The following is a 26,695-nucleotide window of genomic DNA, read 5'->3' on the forward strand; positions in this document are numbered from 1 at the left end:
TGGCCCGGGCACCACTCGGGGGCCGAGACTCGCCGCGTCACAGCCCCGAGTGTAAAAGAAAAAAAGAGTAGGCGGCGGCGGAGGAGGCAAGAGCCGACGCGAGGGGAGGGGAGGGCGGCGGGGCGAGCGAGCCGGCGGGCGGGCGGCAGCAGCATGCCCCTCGGCCTGCTCAGGCGGCCTCTCAGCGCTGCGGGGGTGGCTCCCTGCGCGCCCGAGCCTCAGAGCGCTCATTCTCCGGCTCCGGCGCCTTGGCACGGCCGCCTTTCCTGACCGCCCCTGAGCCCAGCGGCGGCGGGTCCCGAGCTCGGTTCCGGACAGCGGCGGCGCCTCGCCGGACAGGGTCCTTGCCTTTCCCGGCGAGCAGGGTCCCCCGAAGTTCCGCGCCCTGGTCTCTGCACTGCAGGGCGCGCGCGCCCGGCCCCGGCCGAAGCGTCCTCGGAAGAGCGGCGGGGTGCGGGTGATGGAACCCGAGGCGCCGGCGGGTCAGGCCCCGGCGGCAGCCAGCAAGCTGTCGGAGGCGGTGGGCGCGGCGCTGCAAGATCCCCGGCGGCAGCGGCGCCTGGTGCTGGTCATCGTGTGCGTGGCGCTGCTCCTGGACAACATGCTGTACATGGTCATCGTGCCCATCGTGCCCTTCTATGTGCACTCGGCCAGCGAGAAGCCCACCCTGACTTCCAAAGTGTGTGTGACCGCCCTGCCGCCGCCCACTCCGGCCAATGCCAGTGCCGACACTGTCAACACCTCGGAGTCCTCGACGGCCGCGATGCCGGCCAGGTCTACCGCGCAGCCCCGATACCCCACCGACAACGAGGACGTGAAGATCGGGGTGCTGTTTGCCTCCAAGGCCATCCTGCAGCTGCTGGTGAACCCCCTGAGCGGGACCTTCATCGACCGCATGAGCTATGACTTGCCGCTGCTTATGGGCCTGGGCGTACTGTTCGCCTCTACAGTGATGTTTGCCTTCGCGGAGGACTACGCGACGCTCTTCGCCGCGCGCAGCCTGCAGGGTCTCGGCTCGGCCTTCGCGGACACGTCTGGCATTGCCATGATCGCCGACAAGTATCCTGAGGAGCCGGAGCGCAGTCGTGCCCTGGGCTTGGCGCTGGCCTTCATCAGCTTCGGAAGCCTAGTGGCGCCGCCCTTCGGGGGGTTTCTCCACAAGTTCGTGGGCAAGACCGCGCCCTTTCTGGTGCTCGCCATGGTTTCGCTGCTCGACGCCCTGCTGCTGCTGGTCGTGGCCAAGCCCTTCTCCGCCGCGGCGCGGGCGCGGGCCAACCTGCCAGTGGGCACGCCTATCCACCGCCTCATGCTGGACCCCTACATCGCCGTGGTGGCAGGCGCGCTCACCACCTGCAACATCCCCCTCGCCTTTCTCGAGCCCACCATCGCCACGTGGATGGAGCACACGATGGCGGCGTCCGAGTGGGACGCAGGCATAGCCTGGCTGCCAGCCTTCGTGCCTCACGTGCTAGGCGTGTACCTCACAGTGCGACTGGCAGCGCGCTACCCCCACCTGCAGTGGCTGTACGGCGCCTTCGGGCTGGCAGTGATAGGCGCCAGCTCGTGCTTGGTGCCCGCCTGCCGCTCCTTCGCACCACTAGTGGCCTCGCTCTGCGGCCTCTGCTTCGGCATTGCGCTGGTGGACACGGCGCTGCTGCCCACGCTCGCCTTTCTTGTGGACGTGCGCCACGTCTCGGTCTACGGCAGCGTCTACGCCATTGCCGATATATCCTATTGCGTGGCCTATGCGCTCGGGCCCATAGTGGCGGGCCACATCGTGCACTCGCTTGGCTTTGAGCAGCTTAGCCTTGTTATGGGCCTGGCCAACCTGCTGTATGCGCCCGTCCTGCTGCTGCTGCGCAACGTGGGCCGCCTGAAGCGCTCCCGCTCCGAGCGCGATGTGCTGCTGGATGAGCCACCGCAGGGTCTATACGATGCTGTGCGCCTGCGGGAGCGTCCTCTGTCCGACCGGGAAGGCGCGCCTCGCAGCCCGCCAGGCCCCTTTGACGCATGCGAGGACGACTACGACTACTACACCCGCAGCTAGCAGCCCCGCTTCTCCTCCAGGCCACCCGCCCACTCCCCACCCCACTCCCACCCCCGGGTCAAGGTGGCTGCTCTGTGAGCACACTGGCCAGCTCAGGCTCAGGTCCCAGCCCCTCCTCTGTCTTGATTTCCCCTGCCCGAGTCCCCTCTCTATGACCCTTTCTGTGTCCTCCTCCCTTTCCTCCAATGGGGCGTGGAGCACCGAGGCACGTGAACTGATGTGCTCCTGGCAAAGAGGAAGAGGCGCGCGGGTCGCCACCTCGGGGCTCCCCGATGTAGAGCCGTGCCTCTGTTTGTCCTTCCTTCCCTTCCTCCCAGTGCCAACTTGGCCCGCTGCGCCGCGGTGCCTCCGGGCCGAATCAATAAACTATATCTGTACGAGACCGAGTCTCTTTACTGATGAGGTGGGCGGCCGGGCAAGGGGCCAGGGCAGAATGGGAGGGTGAGCTGGGTCTAACCCAAATCCAGGTCTCAGTCCAGCGGGCACGCAGGAAGCCTGTTGCTCTTTTGCTACCTGGAAAAGGAGATACGAAAGAAGCAAACTCAACAAGGGCTCCCACCCACAAACACCCTGGTGCCTAGGCCGGTCTCAGCCCGCGACAGCCCCTCCCTCACCCAGGCCTAGCGCAGCGCCCCAGGGCGCCGCCCGGGGGAGCCTGAGGACCCTCTCCCTCCGGGTGCGCTGGTCCCGCCCCTTGAGGACACACCCTGGCAACCTGTCCCGGCCAGTCTCCGAAAGGGAATAGGGGTGGAACTGTTATGAGCAGCTGAAAAAAAACTGGCCAAATCTTTAAGGGCTTGATTTCTCGAGATGCGTGTGTGTGATGTGTGTGTGTTCATTAGACCGCTGGACTCTATCCTACGAGGAGTGGAGGAACAGTTGTCGATGTGTCCGCTGTGTCCCAGCTATGCGGGCTTGAGTCAGGGCTGGAGAGAATGATAGTGTGAGAGCTGATACCAACTCCACCCTACACGGTCCTGAGTGCAAGCAAGTTCCCAGGGCTGCCAGAGAAGTCTCCCCACCTTGAGTGGGGGTCCCCAGAGTCCCAGACCAGCGTGTGTGCACCACTCCCAGTCCTGTAACCTGCGGCCTCCTGAGGGCTGCAGAGTCCTCAGATTCCGGCATGGAGAGGTCGCCTTGTTGGGGTATGCCTGTGTATTAGACAACGTCTGTGGGGGTCTGTACTGCTGGTGTGTGCACGTCTGTTCTGACTCTGTGTGTCCGGCTGTGTGTGTGTCTGTCTGAGCAGGGTCTCTCTTTGTGAGTCTGTCTGTGTGTGTTCGTGTGTAAGGATCTATATGGGGTGGGGGGGAATGCATTGTCTGGGAGGAATGTCTGCCTCTGGCTGTGTGTCTCTAAGCATCCCTAGGTCTGTATCCTGCATATTCCCCGTAGTGCCAGCCGGGATGAGTGGGAACAGAAAAGGACCTGCAGTGATCGACAAACAGGTTGTTTTTATTTATTATTATTATATTATTATTATTATTATTAATTATATTGTAAAAGGAGTTGTAATAAGGTTTGAGCCTGCCCTAGACAGTGGGGAGGGCACAGATTTATCCAGACCCAACCCTCCCCAGGGTTCTGCAGAGGCAGCCACGGCCAGGGGTTAGGGGAGCGCAGGGACTGGGGAAGGCTGAGCTGAGGGCGATGGGCACGGGCGGGGCCACGTTCTGCACCCCCCATCTCGGGCCTGGATTCCGCTGCCTTTGCTAGAGATCGTCCGGGAAGCCGTCAGAGCACGGGATGGGGGCCGGGAGGTGGGATCCCGGAAGGCGGCGGAGTGATGGTGGGGGGGGACAAAGGATGGAGAGGGTGAGAGGTAGGGGTGGGGCTGGGGGGAGGGAGGAAAAGGGAGAAAGGGGAGGGAGGAGGAACAGGAGGAAAGAGGGGAGGTGACTGGCGCGGCCGGCTCGCTCGCAGCCAGTCGCGAGGCCTGGGGACCCGGCGACGTCGGAGGCTCTGCCACCGACTGAGGCGGTGGCCCCCACCCCCGCACTGCTGACGCGCCCCCGAATCCCTTCCGGCTCACATTCTAGCCCCTAGTTCTGCTGGGTGCGGTGCAGCGGCGGCCGAGGCAGCAGAGACGAGGAGAGCAGGTGAGTAGGGCTGGACTGGCGGAGCACAGCGCGGGGAGCCGGGAGCGGAGGGAGGCTCCGTCCAGGGACCGCGCCGGGGCCGGGAGGCCCCAGAACCCGCGGAGTCCTCCGAGTCCCAAAGGGCAGCGGCCGTCGGGGGACGGCCGGGAGGGTGCGGGATTCTGTGGCTCTGGTGTTTCTCCACCCAGGGTGGGGGCAGGGGGCGGGGAGCTGTATGGTGCGAAGTTGGGGGAAAGGGCTTGGACAGGCTTGACTGTCAGCTTCGCGGCTTCACGTGTGTGCCCACACTTCTGAACCCCCATCTGCTAAGTGCCAAGGTGTGCACTTTCCGTGCCCAGTTGGAGGGTCTGCAGGTCTCACTGCAACCCCCTGAAGTGCTGGCATGCACCTGCCTCTCCGACTCTGTCGCGGAGGCGGGAGATGGGGTGAAGGCGTGGGCGCGAGTAGCAAGTGTAAGCCGGGTGGCAGGGAGCCCCTGGAGCACGCGGGCAGCCTGTGGTGCCCGGGCTGAGCTGGGCTTCGGCTTCCAGGGCAAAGCAGAGCCCCCTTCAGGCAGGCTTCAGAAGCCAGGCTGGTGGGAGTGTGGAGTGGAGGGCACCAAACTGACATAGAAAGATACCGACACAAATACACCCTTTAGGCGCCAGGGCCAGTGAGGAAGAGCAGCTGGCCGGCAGGAACAAGGCCCTCCCATTTGGCACCCATGCAACCATCCTACTTCAATCTCCTGTGCCTCTCCAGGACTTGGTGTCTCTGAGGCTTGACTAGTGTCTTCCCGCTATGGGCTGGCTGGGGGCCAGAGCAAGAGGAGGCATTGGCTGCATTGTCTGTAGGGCCCTTACCACCTTGCCCTTGCCCTACTCGGCCCCTCAAAACTCCTGTGGCACTGGGGTCGACTCTCATCTGGATGCTGTTGCTTCTGCTTTGCAGTGGGTAGCAGCAGCCCCTATGCTACAGGGCGCTCACCGGTCTGGGGACCACCTAGTCCCGAGTGCTGTGTCACAGTGCCCGCAAGGACTCTACATCCTCTGCCCAGTGCTACCAGGCAACCCCAGACTCCTCTACCCCTGGACCGGGATTATCTATCTTTCTGGATGCTGTGTCTTAGGGTCAGCTGTGCCTTGCACCCAACCCCCCTCTCCCACTGTGTCTGCCTGGGGGTAGAATGGGCTAAGTCTTAGCTTTAGGCTCTTGGGAGAGAATAGGGGATGGATGAGTGGAAACCATGGGTGGGTGCTTATGCTTATGCAGGCTTATGCTTAGGGATAGAAGTTGGGCCCTGAGGGTAGAGGTTGGGCCCCAGTAGCCTTAAAAACTGGCTTTTGCCCCTCTTGGCCTGGCTCACTTCTACTGTACCTTCAGAATTAATCCATCTCCTTACAGGCCTATTCAGGGGGCCCCTAGGGGCTTGGGCTGCCTAACTTCCCTGTACATCTCCCTCAGCATTCTCATGCCACCTACACTGGGAGCCAGCCAACCAGAGACTGCCTAAGTCACAGCCCATCCAGCAGGGTCCTCCCTGCCTTGGCCACGGGCCAGTCTCCGATAAGCCTAGAGTGTCTCCTGGAGCCCAGAGCCTTAAAGGACCTTGTATTCATTCATGTGCGCATGCATTCCTTGTACTCAGCTACCCAACACTGATTTTACTCCATGCCAGGCACAGGGCTGGGGCCCAGAGGTGAAGTACTGAACACGGCAGGCGTAGTCTTGCCCTGGAGAAGCTCACGGTCTAGTGGGAAAGAGAGATTTTAATCTGCAAAGCACGTATCTATCGGGTCCCAGGCAGGAACAACGCAAGTGCTCTGCCAGTGACCCCTCATGGATCTGGAATGAGCAAGCCCAGCCCTGCTCTCTCCCACGCTGCTCTGGGGCGGTCAGTTGAGGCTGGATGGCAGCAGTTTTGTGGAGCAGGTGCCAACTGGAGACTCATTTCAGGCCCCCCCCCTCCTATTTGGAGTCAGACAGGACACTGTGGTCAGTGTGTGGACTGGTCTGGAGGTCAGGAGTTTGGGACCAGGCCCACAAGGAGGGCTGTGAACACTACTGCCCAGCTCTGGCATCCTCACAGGGCAGGGGCAGAGTGCCAGGCTATGGGAAGTGAAGGGTCCGGTCTAGGTGGCTCTTGTATTGATGCCTCTCTGCTTCTTGGTCCCCAGGTCCACACCTCTGCTTCCCCAAACAGGAGTCACCAAGATGCCCATCCTCGAAAAAACGCCCCCTAAGACGGCAGCAAAAAGTCCCGGCAGTGAGGAGGAGCCTGTAAGTGACATTTGGATCCCTCTCTCCCCACTCACAAACTCTTGCTTCCAGAACAGTCCTGAGTGGGACTGACCCCCAACTCTTGCCTGGCCCCTAGCCCTGTGCTCTCCTGGGCAGGAGGCCCAGGCTGCAGCCCTGCCCCAAGTTTGCTGAGGAGCCCGGGGAGGACTGGAGGGGCTGGGAGTGGTGTCATGGAATACTGAGGGAATGCTGACAGCCACACTTCCTAACCTCCAAGGCCAGGGAGAGCCCTTGACCTGAGCCAGGCACTCTCTTTTCTCTCAGGGCCTCCCCTCTCTCCAAGTTCCACCTCCAATGGCTGTGAGCCCAGTGGAACTGCCTTAGGATGAGGCTGAATTCCCTACTCTAAGCCTTGTCACATCCCAGCCCCAGCTGCTGTCAGCCCTGGAGCCTCAAGCGCCATCTTCCCCACTGGTTTGAGACAATGCCACACTTCCCTGGGCAGGCATCTTCCTTCCCCACCACACTCAACCCACCTTCCAGAGTGATAGAGCGACACATCTGATCTTCAGGCTGTTGCACATGGCGGTTCCTGTCTTCTTGACATCCCTTTACCCCAACCCTAACCCCAGGGCTTCATTTGAAAACCTGATCGGAACTTTCTGACTTCTTCTCATGAAGTTGCTCACCACATTGTCCAAACAACCTGACAAACACCTCTGTTGTTGCCTCTGGTCCGTGGCACATCCCTCCCTTTGGTCTGTGGCTGCCTTGAGAGCAGGCTCTGTATCTCTATTGTCCCTGAGTCCAGCCCAGAAATGTGAGCCCTGGCTCACATAAATTGCCCAGAAATGTTTACTGATCTAAGACCCCAGGGCCCAAAGACCCTCATTTGTACAGGTCCCTGCCTCTGTACCCAGGCAAGGCCAGAAGCCCACGAGAGTCTGGGAAGAGCCCCAAGGGGCTGAGACATCTGAGCAGAGATTTCCTGCTTCACTCCTTCTTCCCCATCACTGATTCCCCATGACCTAGGCTGAGTCACTGTCAGAGCTCCAAAGAAGGGTAGCCTGTTTCTAGCAGGGGCTCTAGCCAGATCTGCTGGCACTCTTGGCCAAGCCACCAGCTGGACTGCGCTTTCTGTAGATGCTTCCCCACTCACCCACCACACAGACCCCCAAGACCCCAAGAGAAGGAAGAGGGAACTAGAGTAGCTTGGTGGGGAGGCTGGACCTGGCTCTCTGGGAGTGTGCTGAGCAACTTAGAATGCTGCCCGGACCATCCTCAAGGGTTACCCAGGGCAGGAGCAGCCCGTAGTTGGCACTGACACCCTCCTCCCTCCTCCTAGGGCAGTAAACTCTAGAGACAGGCTCAGACAGGCAGAGCCCCTTCCCTCATCAGCACATGCGCTCCGGCTCACTCACACTTGGGGTCCGCCTGCCCAGAGCTCCCAGGGATGGGGGTGGGGGTCCGCTTCAGTCCCTGTAGCAGCAAGAGCAGAACACAGGTAAGCATTCAATGGACCCCCTTCACTCCAAAGCCTAGCCGGGGTGGAAATTCACTGACCCCACCACCCCACAGAGGAGAAACCCCTGAAAAGAAGGCAGCCCACCATCTGCCAGCTTTGTAAAGTTTAAGTAGTAGTATGAAAAGTCCTGGTTTCCGATTGTGACCAGCTAAGTGAGGAAGAAGGAAAAGGATGGATGGAAAAGGGAGCAAGGGAGAGAATGACCAAGGAGGAAGGAGCAGAAGGGCTGTCGGTGGTGGGGAGCGGGGACTGATTTCAGGTCCTGCCTCTGCCATAGAATGGCTGGATGACTTTGGACTAGCCTCTTCACCCTCTGGTCCTCAGTTTCCTCATCTGAAAATGGGACAAAATTTCCTTCCCAGGCTAAGGCATAACACTGTTGAGCACACACAAGATCCCAGGGTGACAGAGCTCGTAAACTGAGAAGCCCGGATCAGGAGGACATGGGTGGCGAGTTCTACTTAGATTCTTGAGACACTTTGGGGGCCCCCAGGTATTATGGGTTTTCTCTTAGGAATCCATCTGGAGGGATAAGGATAGTAATATCATAATGTTTTATGATGTGACTAATTGGAGCCAGTTGTTTCTCTTATTTAATTCTCTCTGTGCCCCTCTCACATAGGAATTGTTATTTATGTCCTATGAATGAGGAAGCTGAGGCTTGGAGAGATTAAGAGTGGGAAAACTTCCAATGAATTCCCCCCTACCTGTGCCCCATACCCACATGGAGCTAAATGCCCCTCCCTGTGTTTCATAACTGACAGGGATTTAATAAGGGGCCCAGTGCATGAGTCACCTTCCCAGGAAATATCATGCAGAATTCTGGTCATTAGGGCAAGCAGTGAACTATACCTCACACCACCTTTCAACTCTCCAAATCTCTCCATTAGAGTCACACCCTTTAGGTCCGGAGAACAATTGGATTGTGGAGCCCCAGCTGGGAACAAGTCCTAAATTAAGAGTGGCCAGCAGTCAATATCAATAACAGGACCATTTCATCTTACACTCATTCTTTATGGTTTATAGGCACTTTCATATTCATGATCTTTTTGATCTTATGAGAGATAGAGGTTATTCTGTTTTACAGGGTAGGAAACTGAGGCACAGAGGTAGGGGTGCTTTGCTCAAGATCACACAGATGGTCAGCATCAGGGTCGGGGCATGAACCCATGTCTGTCTGGTGTCAGCATCAAGGTCTTTTCCTCTGCACTTTGTCCCCTCCTAGAGGCCAGGCTGGGGTGTAGGAGAAAGCTAACAGGAGCTTCCTAAGTTCACAATTCTGCTGAGCTGAGCCCTGGAAACAGATGAGTCCCAGGATAGGGAACAAAGATGGGGCAGATCGAAATAGACACAGGGGATCAATTTGGGGACAGGCATGGGCCACACATGAGAAGAGGAACCAAAGCCTGTGAACCTTCTCTTCCAGGGGCTGCCCAAACTCCCCGTGCCCCCGCTGCAGCAGACCCTGGCCACCTACCTGCGGTGCATGCAGCACCTGGTGCCTGAGGAGCAATTCAGGAGGAGCCAGGCCATCGTGCAGCGGTTTGGGGCTCCTGGTGGCCTCGGTGAGACCCTGCAGCAGAAGCTCCTGGAACGGCAGGAGAAGACAGCCAACTGGGTAAGAGCTGCTGGGAGGGGGCAAACAAGGAACCCATGGGGCAGGGGGCAGAAAGCAGTCATGGAGACAGAGGGATGTGGGTGTGGGGCAGGTAGGTGACAAAGATGGGGCAGATGGAGGGACAGGCATGGGGGAGGCAACAGAGCGATAGTGAGGAGCAAGGGTGAAGGCCAGACAAGATGGGGATGGGGACAGAGAGGGGACAGATGGGGAGAAGGATGGGGGACAGACAGGGACAGAGATGGGGCAGATGGGGGACAGAAATGGGGGGGCAGATGAGTAACAGGGACGGGAGCAGCAGAGGATAGCATGAGGTCAGGGGAGCAGAGAGGGGTGAAGGGCAGGAATGAGACACTCATAAGAATGGGCAGGGGACATGGATGAAGCAGTAAACAACCAGGATGAACACTGGGATGGAAGAAAGGAGATAGTATGGGACAAAGCTGAAGGACAGGCGTGGTAGACGGGGAGCACACAGGCCCTAGCCCATAAGTGGGGCTCAGCGTATGTTTGTGGAATGAATGAATGAATGAAAAAAGTACATGATCTAGTGAAGGGTCCCCATTTTCCCTTGGGGCTGCCAGGATGGGACTGGTGCACTCCACAGGCGAGATGTGTGTGGCCATTGAGGGTAATGGCCCCCTTCCCCACCCTCCCTGGCAGGTGTCTGAGTACTGGCTGAATGACATGTATCTCAATAACCGACTGGCCCTGCCTGTCAACTCCAGCCCAGCTGTGATCTTTGCCCGGCAGTACTTCCAAGATACCAGTGACCAGCTAAGGTGAGGCCCCCCTGCCCCTGGGCTCACAGCTTGGGAGTCTGCCTGGATGAGGGGGGCCTGGCACCAGCACCAGGAAGGAGAGGTTGAAACTCGTGCCTCGGCTGAGCTTTCTGCGGCCGAATGGCCCTGAGACAGTGGCATCCAGGCCATGGTGTCAGAAGGAGGTTAGGCAAGCGGCACGTGGGTAACAAACACAGGGTCTTCCTCAGAATGTATCTATTTGGGGTGGGGTGGGGAGGTCACGGGCCCCCAGGAGTCCCCATGGCAGTCTGGGCCTGGTTGAGGCCCTGGGAGGAAGCCTGTAGCCTCTGATCCTGCCAGCGCTTGAGGCTGGGGCTTCTTACTGGGACCCACGGCCCCAGGCTATCTCAGAGGGCCTCTGCTGCCCCGCAGCCCCCAGCTCTGGACAGAGGCTCTGAGGGAGTGGAAATGGTTTCTTCCCGCCAGCCACCGCCAGAGTCTCTGCCATCTGCTGCAATTTCAGAGCTCACTGAGCCCCTGGAACAGCCTCTGGGCCCACTGATGACAACGGAGGGGCCATTTACGCAAGGGTCGGGTCGGGAGGAAGGGTCTCCCTGCCGGAGTCTCTCAGAGCCAAACCCAGGTCTCTGGCCTCAAGACCCACATGTGGCACAGCATGGGGATGGTTCAGAGGGAGGAAAAAAAAAACAAGAGGCAGGGCCCACCTCGGCCTCTGAGCAGGGCTGAACTATGCTGGAAGACCCCTGCCCCCCTCCTTCTTCACCAAGACCAGCTTGGCCAACCTGCTGGCCGGGGGCAGTCTTCCCCCTTCCCCTGCAGCCAGGCCTTCCCTGGGCAGAAGGAAGTGTGTGGATGGATGAACAACTTCCGGAAACAGTTCTCAAAATTGCATCGAAGGGGGCGTTTTCCTCCTGATGCAATTAAGCCAGGCTCATCATCCATGGGACGTTAAGATGACAGGGTCGCGTGGTAAGGTTGTCTGGTGCCTTTTTTCCCCACGCCAGCACCCACTTTCCTTTTCATTAGCATTAAGGGGACAAAATGACTGACTTTCCCCAGGAGATTGGATTTCCCAGAACCCCCGGGTTTTGGCCCAGTCCAGCCCCAGCACAGGCCTTCACCTGGAAGAACCCCATCCCTGACGGTCCAACCCCCTCTTGCCTGCTCTGTGGCCTCTCCTGGCTTCCTCTCCCTCCTCCTCCTCCTCTTCAGTCACCTTCCAGTTTCCTCTCCTCCCCTCCCCAGTTCTCTCCTCAGGACCATTTTTAATCCAAGGTTTGTGAAAGACCGACAGCATGGGGGTAGGGGCGGGGCAGCTGGGACCCCACCTGATTAGTGTACCATCAAGGCCAGACATCTGGTGGGTGGTCCATGAGTTTGGGAGAGACAGAGAGGAGGTGGGAGGGAGGGGCAGAGGAAGGTGGAGAGAGAAGAAGTAAGAAGAAATGAAGGAAGAAGGGAGGGAGGGAGGGAGGGAGCTGGGCCCTGGAGAGGAAAAACTAAGGCCTCATATCTCTCTGCAGGTTTGCAGCCAACCTCATCTCTGGTGTGCTCAGCTACAAGGCCCTGCTGGACAGGTAGGACCGAGCCCAGCCTGAGAAGGGTAGTACCCTGTTCACAGTCTGTTGACCCATCTGTCTCCCTACCACACTAGCCAAGGAGCTCCCAGAGGGCAGAGAACTTGCCTTTTTCCAGCTCTGTGTTCTGGGCCCCATCACAGAGCAAACAACCCCCCTGAACTTCCTGAGCATCAGAATGACCTTTACCCCAGCTGGCCTAGCCATTAATGGTTACTTTGCCCGGGGTAAGCACGATCCCTCCTTGATCTCTTTAAAATGCCCCCCTCCCTCCATACGTCTTATATATACACATGCCATGATTCAGTGTGTCAGGAATATAGAGAACATATCAAAAGGTGGGGAAGGAAAAGTTGTTGGAGCGCGGTGATGCTGAGTTCAGCCTCGTTACTCACTACTTGAAAGAAATGGGCTCCCCACTCTGAGCCTGTCTCCTCAACCCCATCAAGCTTGAGAAATGGGTGAGCCGACTCAGTGGACCCAAAGGTGTCCTGACAGATGGAGAGGGCTGCATAAGCACAGTGGATCATCACTGATTTTAGGAGGAAAGTCCCTTTTCCAGCCGAGCCCCAGGTGCCCAGGAGCAGCAGAGAGAGTGAGAGGGCGTGAGGGACCCCGTGAGAGGGTCTCTGAGTCCCCAGAGGCAGGAAATGTAAGGGCATCAGATGCCAGAAAGAAAGAAGGGCCCAAAGCAGTGTCCATTGCACAGACGAGGAAGCTGAGGCTCAGAGAGGTTAAGGGCCTTGTCCGTGGTCACACAGCCAGCAGGTGTCAGAGTGAGGAAGGCACAGGGGCAAACTTCACTTTCTTTTTAACTTGATCCAACCCAGTCTTACCCAGACTTGTGGGGGAGGCTTAGACCTGCAGCCCCTCCAGGGTAGGGCTGTTTCCTCTGGAGAGGAGGGGGCAGGCCCCCAGACCCAAAGTGCAGAGTAGCTCAGGGCTTGGGCCCTGGGGTCAGCAGACCTGAGTCTGAATTCTGACACCCGCAGCACAGGACGTGTCGATCTTGGGTGAGTAATCCCTCCTAGCTATATACCCCTGTCTGTCAAATGGAAATAATGATAGTAGCAACCTCTTGGGGCTTCTGCAACTGTCCTATGAGATGACGCCTTCAAAGCTTTCAGCCCTAAGTTAGGCACACAGCAGGCTTTCCATTCATTTCTGAACCAAGCACTCCTAGACTTCTGTCTGCTCACTCCTCACCGTACCATTCCCTCGCTGGGTCACCAGACCTTCCGGCTACTGCTACTCGTGGTGTTTTTTTGGTGTCTCTCTTCCTCGCTGGGAGAGCTCTGCCATCCCCCAGAACTCAGTGCTGCTGACACTCCGACTCTTTGATTTCAGAGAGCTTCATCCCTTACCTTGTCCAGCTGGACAGCAGAGGAGGAAGGGCACCACCCACGACCTTGTACCCTTCCATCGCTGACAGTCTAGACCCCAGACTCCCACGTGTGTGTGCGTGCACTTGTATGCATGCATGTGGGCACACTCACACAGACATGCATACCCATACGTATCCACGTGAAGCTTCCCACATCTGATTACCGTAAATGTCATAAGGCTGGAAATTTATGCCAGTGCCCGAGCGCCTGTTTGAGACGCTTCATTTACTCATTTATTCATTTGCTCACTTTGCAAATTGATGTTGGGAAGGTGAAGGGAAATAAGGCCCCATCCCTGTCTTCAAAAGGTTCTCAGACCATTTGGCAAGACAGACACATCAACAGCACAGAATACAGCTGTGTCGGTCCCCATGAGCCCCATACTCCATTATCTGACCCCCTGACCTCCCCACCAGGGCGCCTCCCAGTCATTGCAAGCTGAGTCATCCCCAGTGGGCCCTTGCGGTCCCTCCTCACACCCCAGCTGGACCCTCGCCTTGTCCTGCCATCTCAGTAAACGCACCACACACCCCCGGTGGTGAATCCAGGACCCTAGAAATCACCTGAGGTGTCTTTCTCCCTCGCCTGCTCATCTAGTCCAAGTGCAGGTGCATCACTCTCCCTCCAGAACCCATTCCCATGCCTCCCTTCCCCTCCTCCCACCACCCTCCCCAGGCCCATCACCTTCCCAGCAGCCCACAGCCTCCTTCCTGGTTCTTCCTTTGACCCACTTCCACCCATTGTCCACACAGAACCAGGGCCATTACAAAAGCAAAACAGATCAAATCCTGGCCCTGAAAGCTCTCGCCTTCTGGGGCTTTCACTGCCCCAAGAATGAAATGGTACCACCTTTCCACTGCCAAGGAGACTCACAAGTCTCCCCACCTGTCTGGCCATCTCTTTACTCAGTTTCAGTGCACTGGCTTCCTTTCACCTTGGACGAGTGTTCCTCAAATGACCTATGGTAAAGGACCAATATATTCTTTTAATTTAGCAAAGTGTTTGTAAAACACCGCAGAAATGAATTAGCAGAAAAATGACCCAAAGGTACAAAATACGACACCATTTGTTTTATCGTTAGATTCAACACACACAAACGTCCTCTGTCAACCTGTTAACAAGTTTCTGAAAGTTCCTTCTGGAGTCCCACACTCACCCTGTCGTGAGCTGGTCATTACAGTTCAGTCTGACACCCACAGTTGGAGCAGCAGGGCCGTGGGACACCCCACCCAGCACACCTCCTGCCTGCTTCTTACCCTCAGGGCTCAGCTCACAGGTCTGGTCCACAGTGAGGCTGGCCCTGGTCGCTCCTTCTGCCCCACCAGTCACTGTTTCATCACCCTGTCTCACTACCTGCTTGCTGTCTTTGCCCCACTACATACCCCAGACCTGCACCCCATTAGAACAGGAAACTCAGGTCTTGTTTGCAGCTATATGCCCAGATCCTGGTGCCTAGCCCCGGAGAGTGCTCAGTCACATTTGTTGGCTGAAAGGCTGGAAGGAAGGAAGGAGGAAGGAGGGAAGGAAGAAGGGAAAGAAGGAAGGAAGGGAAGGAGGGAGGGGAGAAAGAGACAGAAAGAGAGAGAAGAAAAAGGAGGAAGAGGAAGAGGAAAAGGAGGGGAAGGCGGAAGGTGGGGAGAGGAGGAGGAGACAGAAGGAGGAAAGACAGGGAAAGAGAGAAAGTGAGAGAGAGGGAGGAGGAGAAAAAAGGAGGGAAGAAAGGACACGAGACACGCCGAGACCACAGGAGAAAGAGAACTTTCCACCTTGAACTCAGAGGAGGTTTCTAGAAGAGGTGATGAAGGAGTAGGCTCTAAAAAATGTAGAGGGGGGCTTCCCTGGTGGCGCAGTGGTTGAGAGTCCGCCTGCCGATGCAGGGGACACGGGTTCGTGCCCCGGTCCGGGAAGATCCCACATGCCGTGGAGCAGCTGGGCCCGTGAGCCACGGCCGCTGAGCCTGCGCGTCCGGAGCCTGTGCTCCGCAACGGGAGAGGCCACAACAGTGAGAGGCCCGCGTACCACAAAAAAAAAAAAAAAAAAAAAAGAGTAGAGGGAGTTTTCTAAATACATTAGTTGAGAGCAGGAGTGAGGGTGAAATCATGCCAAGCAGAGCAGCAGAAGCAAAGGCCCAGGGGGCTGAAATGGCCAGATCCGCACCTGGGTACATGTAGTGCATGAGGCCAAGGTGAGGGAGACTAACGGAGACCAGAGAACACCCCGAGGGGCTCCACGGGGCACTCCACTACCTTAGAAAGTGGCAAATCGAGCTCTTTGACAGCCATCGTCATGCAGTTCTGGTGTTTCTGCTCCACTTTGCCTAATCAGATTAGAGTAGAATCAACTCTGATTCCCTGCCTCCCTCCCCTCCCTCCCCTCCAGCCACTCCATCCCCACTGACTGTGCCAAGGGCCAGCTGTCAGGGCAGCAGCTCTGTATGAAGCAATACCACGGGCTCTTCTCCTCCTACCGGCTCCCTGGCCACACCCAGGACACGCTGGTGGCCCAGAAGAGCAGTGTCATGCCGGAGCCTGAGCACGTCATTGTGGCCTGCTGCAACCAGGTAGGCGGCCCCTTGCTGCTGCAGCCTCTCAGGCCTGGGGAGGGGCGCACGTGTGTTCATCCATTCCTGCTTCTCCAAGGGTGTTCAACCCCCTCCCGGAGTCACACGGTGAGTTGGGGCAGGGTGGCCCCAAAGTGGGGTGTCTTGATTCCTGGTCAGTCCCATTTCTCTCCAATGGTTGGATTTTAAGAACGAGGAGAGTCATCAATTGAGAATGCCTTCAGTGGGTTCCCATTTCAGTCCTGACCAGCCAGGTCAGGTTCAAAGAACAGCCTGGATGGACTGAGAGTCGTTAATGAGACCCAGCATGTCCTTAGCCCTTCCACATGCAGTCACCCAGGCTGTGGCCTTCCTGGAGACCACATACAGACAGACGAACAGCTTACAGACTGACTGTCAGGACTTCCATGTCCAGACCGTGGGCTTGGCACTTCCGTTCATCCCACCTGATCCTACGATGGCCCTGCAGAGGGGGCCTTGGAATCTCCATTCGACAGATGAGGAAACGAGACTTAGGTTAAGTGGCTTGTCCAAGGGTGAGAAGTCCTCCCAGGTCTGCCAGTGTCACAAGCCCACAAGGTCCTCAGACTGGGTTCCAGAGAACAGAAAAGAGTCCATGGGGGCCCAGGGGACAGGCCGAGCGTGAGGACTTCTGACAACAGACAGTATATTCTATATATTGAGGCTCCACATAAATATTCCACTTGACTAAAAGCTGTTTTCTTTTCTGTCAAAACCCAAGTTTGACACCCACCCTGGGGACTCCCCTGGTATTTGTTCTACAGTGTTTTCTTCTTGGGCTCACCTGACATTTTCAGTCTAAGCCAGGAGCCCTAAGTCTGCCATCGGAGGATGGCTGTTCCCAGGTTCGAAGCCCACCTGACACCTGGCCGGCCACAAAACGAGGACCTTTCTCCATCTTCGTTCAAAAGTCAAACCCAGAATTTCCCAGCACCCACGCACCCTAGCGTCCATCCCTTCCAGAAACACTCTCAGGCTCCCACCCTAAGCCGGGCCACCTGTATGCTGTTCAGCGTGTGGGACCAGGCACTCATGTCAACTAGCTGACAAGCGTTCTTGATCTGGGGCTAGGAATAAAACCCTTTACAATGCCCGAGGCTCTAGCTTCAAAACTGCTGAACGACAGCTCACAAGCCTTACACACAGAGCACACGTGGGTGCCCTTGTATATGTGTACACGTACACGTAGAGCATTTTATGTGTTGTTTTTCCATTTTAATCTTCCTCTGCATATTATTCGCTGACTTGCTTTTTTCTCCACTCACCAGTGTGTTTGAGATCTATCCCTGTAGCTGTACCTAGAGCTAGTTCATTCCCTTTATCTGCTGGGTGGACATGCACTGGACGAGTACACCACAATTTACTTAACCATTCCTCTACTGGAGAAAATTTGGGCTCTCTGTACCGCTTTGCTATTGCAAATAGGCTGATATGCACATTCCTTTATATGTCTTTCCGGGCACAAGAGTATATGTTTCTCTAAGCCTTAGGCTAGAGTATGTATTTATAAGAGCAACTGCTGAATCACAGGGCATGCACATTTTCAGTTTTGATTGACACAGCCCTCCAACAGAAGTTGTATCCATTTCTACTCAATTCCCCACAAACATAATGGTTTTATGTAATCTAGGACCTACAGAAACAAGCTTTCTTTAGTAAGTTTAACCTGACCTTCTTTGATTTGGGGCAGTTTGGAGTCCAGCACAGTCGGCAGTGTTGGGCTGGTCCCCACATTATGACTCTTCAGAACCATCACGTACCTTGGGAACCATGGGCCCGAGCATCCCTGCCCTGCTCTCGCGTGGAGGCTCAGGGAGGGCCTGACGCCTTGGGCTGGCCTCCCTGAGTGACGTCTTTGACCTGTTTCCCCCACAGTTCTTTGTCTTGGATGTTGTGATTAATTTCCGCCGTCTCAGTGAGGGGGATCTGTTCACTCAGTTGAGAAAGATAGTCAGAATGGCTTCCAACGAGGATGAACGCTCACCTCCAATCGGCCTGCTGACGTCAGACGGGAGGAGCGAGTGGGCTGAGGCCAGGACGGTCCTCGTGAAAGGTTAGCAGCAGTGCCCAGTGCGTCTCCACGCTCATCTCATCCTCACACCCATCAGCTCCCCTCCCTCCAGGGCCGGGCGCCATGCCTCATCCCCATTTGCCATAGCGCGGGGAGCTCAGGCCTCCCTCCAACCCAGAACCGATGGCATGTCCTGCTGTCAGCCGGGGTGCCTTGAAACTGAAGGCACCTTTTGTACCCTTGTAATTCATCTGACAATGTGCTAGCTTTCTGGGTGAGGCTGACTAGCCCTGGAATCTGAGGATGTCCAGGAATATTGAGGGAGGGAAGGTTATGAGCTGGATGAAGGCCAGCTGCAATGAAGCAGTTGTGTTTTACTGGTGGGCAGGGATGGTACTCATTTCAAGAGTCTGAGTCACTGGGAGAGCTGTCAGGTGGGAATTTGGGATGGAGCCCACCTCTGGGAGGGGGGTTGGCTACCTCCTTCCTGTGATTTCATGGTCCCAGAACTCTTCGTCTTCAAGCTGACCTTATCCTTCAGGCTGCTGCTCTTATGAAAGTTTCTGAGCGTTCCCATAAGAAATCCAGGAAGAGCCTTAACATTTTCAAACCGTCCTTCTGGAAACTACTTTTCAAACCCAAAGTGAGCCCTATTCTCAGAAACTGGATGGAGAGCCTTCCTTGCTTGCCTACATTAGAGATTCCCAGATGAGGGGTGACACTTCTGTGAGCCTCTGTCTGCCCCTCAGGTTTTGATGCAGCCAGGTGACCATTCAGACTCCCTGAGTGTCTGTAAGCTGAGGACCTGGGATAGGCCTAGGGAGTGTAAGGGACAGAGAGGATGAACCCCTGGCCCTGAGCAGCCCCTTCAATAGGAATCGGGGAACGGATGGCAGATGAGGGAGCAGATTTAAGTACATAGTAATGCAGTGTCTACCCATGTAAGGCAGTGGAGCCAGCAGGGGCCAAATAAATGCTCCAGGACTTCAGAGAGGGGAGGGAACCATTTTAATTGGGAGGCTTTTGAAAGGCTTTGTAGGAAGAGGTGGGAATTGAGCAAAGCCCTGTGACATGAGTGAGAGGGGCAGGAGAGAGGGACAGTGTCCAGGCAAGCAGACCAACTGCAAGCAAAGTCGACCGCCCAGCAGGGCCATGTCTGACCTGCCCAGTACCATGAGGAGAGCAGTCTGGCCGGCAAAGGTGGCCATGCTAAATGTACTGAGAGAATGAGAAGGTGGTGGGGCTTGGATGTATGGCCACAGGCACTTCCCTCTCCCTAGGAAGTTCTTCCCCCAAGGCTGGCTGGCTCCTTGCACCATCCCAAACTCAGCTCAGGTGCCCCACCCTAGACCTTCCTTGAGCATCCCCCAGCTCTCCCCAGCACACTCTGTCCCCTTGTCCTGTTTTCTCATCTTGATTGCATTTCTCACCCTCTGAAGTCAGCTTTTCACTTGTTTGATTCTGATTGATTTGATGCTGATGATCTGTCCTGCCCCACCCCTCAAGTCTATAAGGTCCAGGAGAACAGGGGCCTTACCTGGTTTAACTTCTGAATCTGCTGTCCCAAACACAGTTGGTCCCCAATTATATTTGTTAAATAAAAGAATGAAGGACTACTAAGGATACTGGGCTCCAGACTTATTTTCCACTTACCAATGAATTTTTCTTTCATTCGATTCTTGGGTATCTTCAAGTGCTTGGTCTTAAATCGGAGGCTGAATGGGTCACAGAGAGGTGTAAGAGTTGACCCTGTTCTCACCGACCTCACTGCCAAGTGGGGGAATTAATAACTTATGATTTGAAAGTGAGGTGATTCCCTCAGCAGACCATAGTGTAATCAAATCCCATTCTTCTCCCCTCCAGGGAAAGAGACAGGCATCAAAAGAATCGCCTCTGCTTCCAGTACGGTTCCCACTTTATTAGCAGGCCAGGTCCAAGCCATCTCTCTGCAGAACTGACCGGGACTGCCTTGGGGTTTGAGTGCTTGGGTGCGCTAATCAGAATTAATTTGTTAATGGCACTTGATCTGGCTTTCTGAATGGAAGTGCTGTTTCTAAAGGAAGCACTGCAGAAAGGAGGGGGCGCATACACGCCTTCCCTTTGGAAATCTAATTAATCCAGTTAGCACTGAGTGTGTCATCTGCACAGCAGGAAGCCAATCTTTCACAGAACTCTCCTCTCCGGAGCGCCCCTTCCCATGGAAGGAAAACAGGGAAACCACTTAGGATACAATTTTGGTGTAAAAATGAAAGATTAAGGCAGCTTGGACTAGAGTGGAGACTGAAGATGGAAAGACATGGGTGGGGTCTAGATACGTTTCAAACTAGAAGTGACAATAAGGAAAAGAGGAATGAGCTAGAGTCCTAAGTTTTTGATGTGAGCAACTGAGTAGATGGTGGTACCATTCACTGAGATGAGAACCAGGTGAGGGAAGTGGCAACAGAATGGAGAAGTCCTTTCCAAGTATGTTAGGCCTGAGACGCCTTGAGTCAAGTTAGATCTATGTGTCTGGTGTTCAAGGGAGAGGTCGGTACAGAGATATAAATTTGAGAGCCATCAGCACAGAAGTGATATTTAAAGTCACGGACTTGGATGAGATCATCTGGAAACGGAAGAATGGGGCCTTGGGGGTCAGGTAGAGAAAGATGCAAAGGGGATTGCAAAAGAGCAGCCTGTGAAGTCAAGAGGAAACCAGGAGATGAGTCACAAAAATCCAAGAGAGAAGGAGAGAGCCGCTGACCACGTGGGATGCTGCTGAGAGCTCACGGAAGAACAGGACAGAGAGGAAACCCTGGGCTTAGCAACCCTAAGTCATCCGTGGTCTTCACCAAAGCCAGACTAGAGTGCTAAGAAGGGTGAATGGTTGTATGCTGATGGAAGCCATCCAACAGCAGGAGGGAATTGTTGATGAGACGGTCACTGAGTAGAATCTTGAAGGGTGGGTGGTTCAGAAAAATGGGAGTGGTGGGAAGAGGATGGGGCTCAAGAGCAGTGTTTTTAGTAGGAGAGGCAAGTGCATGGAAGTAATCCAGGAAGTGAAATTGTTAATGAGGAGAGAGGAGACAAACAGAGGGGTGGAATTCTTGCAAAGGCAAAAGGAAATGGAACCCAGAGAATCAGAGGCCTTTGACTAGTACAGGGAAAACAGGATCTGGGCCCGAGGTCCTCGGGGATGTGGCTGTGGTGGCAGGAATAAGAGGAGGTTCCTGACTAGAGGCTTCTGGCTTCAGATCCGCAGAGCCACGGCTATGCACCAAGAGAGGTGAAGGTGGGACACTGGAGGCAGAAGAGAATACATGAAATAGCCTCTTGCAAAGTGGGAAAGGCAGCCTACTCAGGAAACTTGCTAAGATTCATGGACTGTGTCGAGCTCGTATTTGAGGGCTTGGGGTCGTACATTTTAGAAGAAATTAATTAGCATTGTTTTGCATTTCCCCTCCCCATAGTGTTCAGGTCCTGAGGTTCAAGCAAGGAGAAGGTGGGTCGCTGGGTTCAGCCAAGGTTGGTGAGCATAACGGAGGGAGTGGGGGGCAGGTGTGGCAGGAGAATGACTATAATGCTGGAATCTGAACTGAGTAAGGAGATTCGTTAGTCTGCTCAGGCTGCCATAACAACGTACGACACACTGGGGGGCTTAGACAACAGCCATTTATCCTCCCCCACTTCTGGAGGCTAGAAGTCCAAGATCAAGATGTCAACAGAGTTGGTTTCTTCTGAGGCCTCTCTCCTTGGCTCATGGATGGCCGTCTTCTCCCTGTGTCTTCACATTGTCTTCCCTCTGTGTGTGTGGATGTCTGTGTTCTCATCTCCTCTTCTTATAAGGACACCAGTCATGTTGGATTAGGGCCCCACCCCAGTGACCTCATTTTAATTTAATTACCTCTGTAAAGATCCCCATCTCCAAATACAGTCCAATTCTGAGGTACAGGGGGTTAGGACTTCAACTTGGGAATTTTGGGGGGACATAGTTCAGCCCATCACAGAAGGGAAGTGAAAGACAGGAGTGGGTGGTGGAGAGTTGAAATAAGCAGTGGGGCCCAAGAGTTTTGAGGGTGTCAGTGAGGTGAGACGTGTTGCAGTGGGAGGTAAGAGAGTGTGAAGCAGGAGTCAAGAGTGTGGTCACGGTGCGGCATGCTTGAACTAAGCTTCAGAGGGGGTTGGCTCCTCATAGAGGTACACCCCCAGATGTGATGGTGGGAGTGGGTACTGAGGTTAGACTGTCAAAAGTGAGAAGTCAAGGGGCTGAGAGAGGAGTATGCCAGCCAGGTCACACACACAGGAATGTCCAAGCTACCGGAAGGATGGCCAGAGTGCTGATGGGGAGGAAGAAGATGAGCCAGGAGCCCAGGTCATCATGGCCGGGCACTGTGAAGAAGTCAGTGGAGCCCAGCAGCAAGGAGGAGGGTGTGATGGGAGGGATGAAAGCCTAACAGCCGCAGCTCCAAAGGGAAAGGGAGGAGGAGGAGTCATTTAGGAGCAGGAACAGAGAAGGGGAAGCCCCCTACCAATCTGGCCCCCTGGTGAGTGTGAGGAGACACAACAGTCTCTTAAGAGGGGGTTCAGGGAAGTGGACCCTCAGGGGGGCCACCCTCCAGTTGAGGCAGAAGGTGAACAGAACACTTTCAGAAGAGGTTAACAACACAAGGGAATACCCAGTCAGTCACCGTGAAGAGTCCAGGAAGGAGGAGAGGGGGAGAGGGAGGGCTGTGTCCACACAGGGGACACTGGAACAGCAGGGGATGAGAGTGCCAGGGAAAGACCCAAGGATGGTGGTCATCGTTGCAAATGATGCTCCCAAAGCCCTAACCTTGGGGAAGCCTCTCTCCTGGTTCCAGGAGCAGCTGCTGGCTGTGGTTGTGAGGCTTGGGGGTCTTCCTGGCTCACAGTAAAACCACAGTTAATTCTGTGAAATGGGTTGAGCTTTCCAGGGTACCTCAGCTGAAGTCCCAAGGGCTCCACCTCCCTTCCTGGGACCCAGGCAGAGACTCAGTCCATGAGCACTGGGCCCAGGCTGGCACTGTCCAGCAGGAGGCTTTAGACATGCTGAGCTCCGCTTGTCCTGATGGAGGCCTGGACCAAGGAGCCTGAACTCAGACAAAATCCACCCCTGAATTCTCACAGGGTCAGCTGAGACCCAGGGGCAGTTGATTTCATCAACCCGCTCTCTTTCCAGAGATGGTCCCTTGATCCCCCAACCAGGATGGCTACCTCTGTGAACCCCCAGGCTGCCCAGCCCCTGACCCTCTGCCATGACATCAAGAGGGTGGAGCTCATGGAGGTCCAGTAACTGCCAGTGGGGCACAGCCCACATGGAGTGCCCTCCGGGGAGGCCAAGGGCTACAAGACCTGCTGGAACCGTTACTGCCCCTGAGGCCTGCCAACTTGCTGGGGAGACCAGAATAAGCAGAATCGTTAGGGCAAGAGTGGACAGGATAAAACCAAAGGAGGGTCTCCATCAGGAGTCCTGCGGGCGTTTGGAGGGCTCACCCCTCTGCACGTCATAGCCCAGGAGGGTTTCCTGTGTCAAGTGGGACTAGAGGTAAACCCAGGTGGGTTGAGGTCAGTGGGACTGGGGCTAGCTGACAATATCAGGATCATCTAGAGAGATCCTAAAAAACCCCAAAAAAACCCAGATTCCTGGGTGCTGGTGATTTTCCAGTGGGACTGGAGTGAGGCCAAGGGATTTGTATTCTTAAAGCATCCTCAGGTGTAGCCCAGGTTGGGACCCACTTATTCAGATATCAGCGGCTACTGTGCATGGCGGTTCCCCTTGGTGCTGGGCCCTGTCCTGGGCGCTTTCTGTCCCTTGTTGCCATCTGTCTTCATAATAGCCTATGAGGCGAGAATTTCATCCCCACAGAGCAGAGGAGGCTGTGTCTCCCACAGTTTGAGGGAGTCCCCACCCTTACAGGTGGTGGGCAGTGGAGCCAGGACTGAATAGGGAACATCTGTCTCCCCAGCCTGAGATCTGCGGGGCCCGGTGGGCAGGGGTGGGATTCAGGCCTCAGGAGGGCCGTGCACGTCCTCTCAGTTCCTCCCTCCCCGCCCAACGCGAAGCTATGGCCTTCCCGAACCCAGGAGGAGCCAACACTGTTATCCTGGTCTGGAAATTTAATTAGACATCCAGCCCTGAGTCTGGAAGACTACAGCACTTGTCAATTTGTAGGAAAAGGATAGCCAGCTGGAGATACCTCCACCCCGCTCACCCACCGCAGCCCGCTGGCTTGCATGGGTGCTGCCGTGGAGAACCTGCAAGCAGACTTAGGAGGCATATGCTGCCATTTACACAGTCCTGTAAATATTTATCCCCAGCAGCCAATTAGAGCTGAGCCACTGCTTTCAAGGAGGGAACTGACAGAAGGTAGCTGTGTCTGCAGAAAGCCTCCTCGGTCATGGTTTACAAGAACCACTCGGGATGGGGCATTTTGCTCTTTAAATATTGTCATCCAGAGATAGGCAAGTCTGCTGATTTGGAAAACAATTGCACATTAGCAATAACAGCATGTCTGATTTAACTGGCCCAGAAATACCTCCTGGTCTCTGGAGGCTGAATGCTGTTTCTTGGGGCCAACCCCTCCCTCCTACAGTGGAAGCATGAAGGCTTTTATGGATGAGAGCATCCAGGCAGGGAGAGGCATGTGGTCCAAGACAAGAGGCCTGAGCTTGACCTGTGCCTCACTGCTGTCCCCTGGAGCCTGGCTTCCTAGGCCAGGATGTGGAAATAGCAGCCCCACCTGTGGATAGGACCAAGGGGATGCGAAGCTGGTGGCCTGGTGCCTGGCACACTGAGGGTGATCGCTAAGGGATAACTCTTATTAGATTGGGGGAAACACTCTGGGGATGTTTTGCCCAAGCCCACAACCTCTCTGGAAAAATCTGGTGAACTGAAAATGGACACCTGTTGATGGGCACTGCCCCTGAAGTCAGTGACAGTGGCCCATGGCCTCAGACTCAATGGCCTATAGTCCTTGTGTGGAGCCCTAACCCTTATTGACTCTGGGGTGCTCTTTTGCCTCCCCCGGGCTCCCCACATACCACATGCTCTGTGTGCATGCACTCCAGACACCTGTCCTCTTTCATTTCTCGCTGGGTGCCATCTCTCTGGCCCTCACTGTCCATTTCATGAGCAGCACTATGATATTTGGTTACAAGGCAGCTAAGAGGTTTTGGGGATTTTTTGTATCTCCTGACCTTCTCCACTCACCACCTCTCCCCTATATTCTAGAAGTATGACAGCTCTTTAAATCTGCCTTTGTGAGAAAGGTGGCTAGAACCCAGAGGAAAGAAATTCTTGGCTCCTGACTTTTAAAAAAAAATTAAATTAAACTTATTTGGGGATAATTACACATGCACTTGTAAGAAATAAACTCGCCTGTACCATTTTCCCCCCGAATGGTAACATCTTGCAAATCTTACAATATCACAACCAGGACATTGACATTGATACAGTCAAGATACAGAACATTTCCATCCCCACAAGGATCCCTCTGTTCCCTTAATAGCCACACCCCCCTCCCTTCCAGCCCCATCCCTCCTTAACCCCTAGCAACCACTAATCTATCCTTCATTTCTATGATGTTGTTTCAAGAATGTCATATAAATGGAGTCATGCAGTATGTAACCTTCTGAGATTGGCTCTTTCACTCAGTATAATTCTCTGGAGATTCATCCAAGTTATTGCATGTGTGAATAGTTCATACTGCATTCCACAGTATGGATATATCACAATGAGTGATATAACCATTGAAGGATATCTGAGTTGTTTCTACTTTTTGCCTATTACAAATAAAGCTACTATGAACATATATGTATAGGTTTTTGTGTGATCATAAGTTTTCATTTCAGAAAAAAATGTTCAGGAATGAAATTGCTAGGTCATATGATATTTGCATGCTTAATTTTTCAAGAAACTGCTAAAATGTTTTTCAGAGTGACTGTACCATTTTACATTCCCATCAGCAACGTATAAGTGATCCAGTTTCTCTGCATCCTTACCAGCATTTGGGATTGTCACTATTTTTTTTTTTTTACCCTTCTGATAGGTGTGTAGTGATCTTACTATAGTTGTAATTTACATTTCTCTTATGACTAATGATGTTGAATATCTTTTCATGGCTAATTTCCCTCTATAGCTCATCTTTTGGGAAATATCATTTCATGTCTTCTGCTTATTTTCTAATTGGATTGTTTGGGGTTCGGGTTTTGGGTTTTGGGGTTTTCTTTTTACTGTGAGTTCTAAGAATTGTTTCTATATTCTTTTTCTTTTCTTTTTTTTTTTTTTGCGGTACGCGGGCCTCTCACTGTTGGGGCCTCTCCCGTTGAGGAGCCACAGGCTTCGGACGCACAGGCTCAGTGGCCATGGCTCACGGGCCCAGCCGCTCTGCAGCATGTGGGATCTTCCCAGACCCGGGCACGAACCCGTGTCCCCTGCATTGGCAGGCAGACTCTCAACCACTGCGCCACCAGGGAAGCCCTGTTTCTATATTCTTTACTAGCCTTTTATTGGATATGTGGCTTTATATTTTCTCCCAATATGTAGCTTATCTTTTCATCTTCTTAACAGGGTGTTTCACTAAGGAAATGTTTTTAGTTTTGATGAAATCCAATTTATCAATTTTTTCTTTTATGGATCATACATTTGGCATCAACTCTAAGAATTCTTTGCCTAGCCTGAGATCCCAAAGATGAATTTCTCCTATTTTTTTCTAAAAGTTTTATAATATTGTACATTTAAGTTGACAATCCATTTTGCATTAAATTTTTTATAAGATATGAGATTAAAAAAATATTTTTTTATTTGGGTATAGTTGTTTTACAATGCTGTGTTCGTTTCTCCTATACAGCAAAGTAGAGTTCCCTGTGCTGTAC

General features: G+C 54.5%; 2 protein-coding genes across 2 annotated transcripts in view; both read left to right on the forward strand.

Moving 5' to 3' along the window:
* Positions 1-460: 460 nt before the first annotated feature.
* Positions 461-2,047, forward strand: SLC18A3 (solute carrier family 18 member A3; the record flags this gene model as incomplete). The annotated part of the gene is made up of 1 exon (XM_082611623.1): positions 461-2,047. One exon carries the CDS (start codon positions 461-463, stop codon positions 2,045-2,047), a length of 1,587 nt encoding a protein of 528 aa, XP_082467749.1.
* Positions 2,048-6,339: 4,292 nt separating this feature from the next.
* The window catches only part of CHAT (choline O-acetyltransferase), a gene marked incomplete at both ends in the record, with an annotated part of 46,643 nt that continues 26,287 nt past the window's right edge, over positions 6,340-26,695 (forward strand). Inside the window, 6 exons of the mRNA XM_082611392.1 lie at positions 6,340-6,405; positions 9,318-9,509; positions 10,173-10,291; positions 11,797-11,850; positions 15,615-15,795; positions 17,692-17,869. Coding sequence (XP_082467518.1) covers positions 6,340-6,405; positions 9,318-9,509; positions 10,173-10,291; positions 11,797-11,850; positions 15,615-15,795; positions 17,692-17,869 — 790 coding nt within the window. The remainder of the gene's footprint in view (positions 6,406-9,317; positions 9,510-10,172; positions 10,292-11,796; positions 11,851-15,614; positions 15,796-17,691; positions 17,870-26,695) is intronic.

Source organism: Mesoplodon mirus (genome assembly GCF_964341445.2).
Source record: "Mesoplodon mirus genome assembly, chromosome: 2".
In the NCBI taxonomy this organism is placed as follows: Eukaryota; Metazoa; Chordata; class Mammalia; order Artiodactyla; family Ziphiidae; genus Mesoplodon; species Mesoplodon mirus.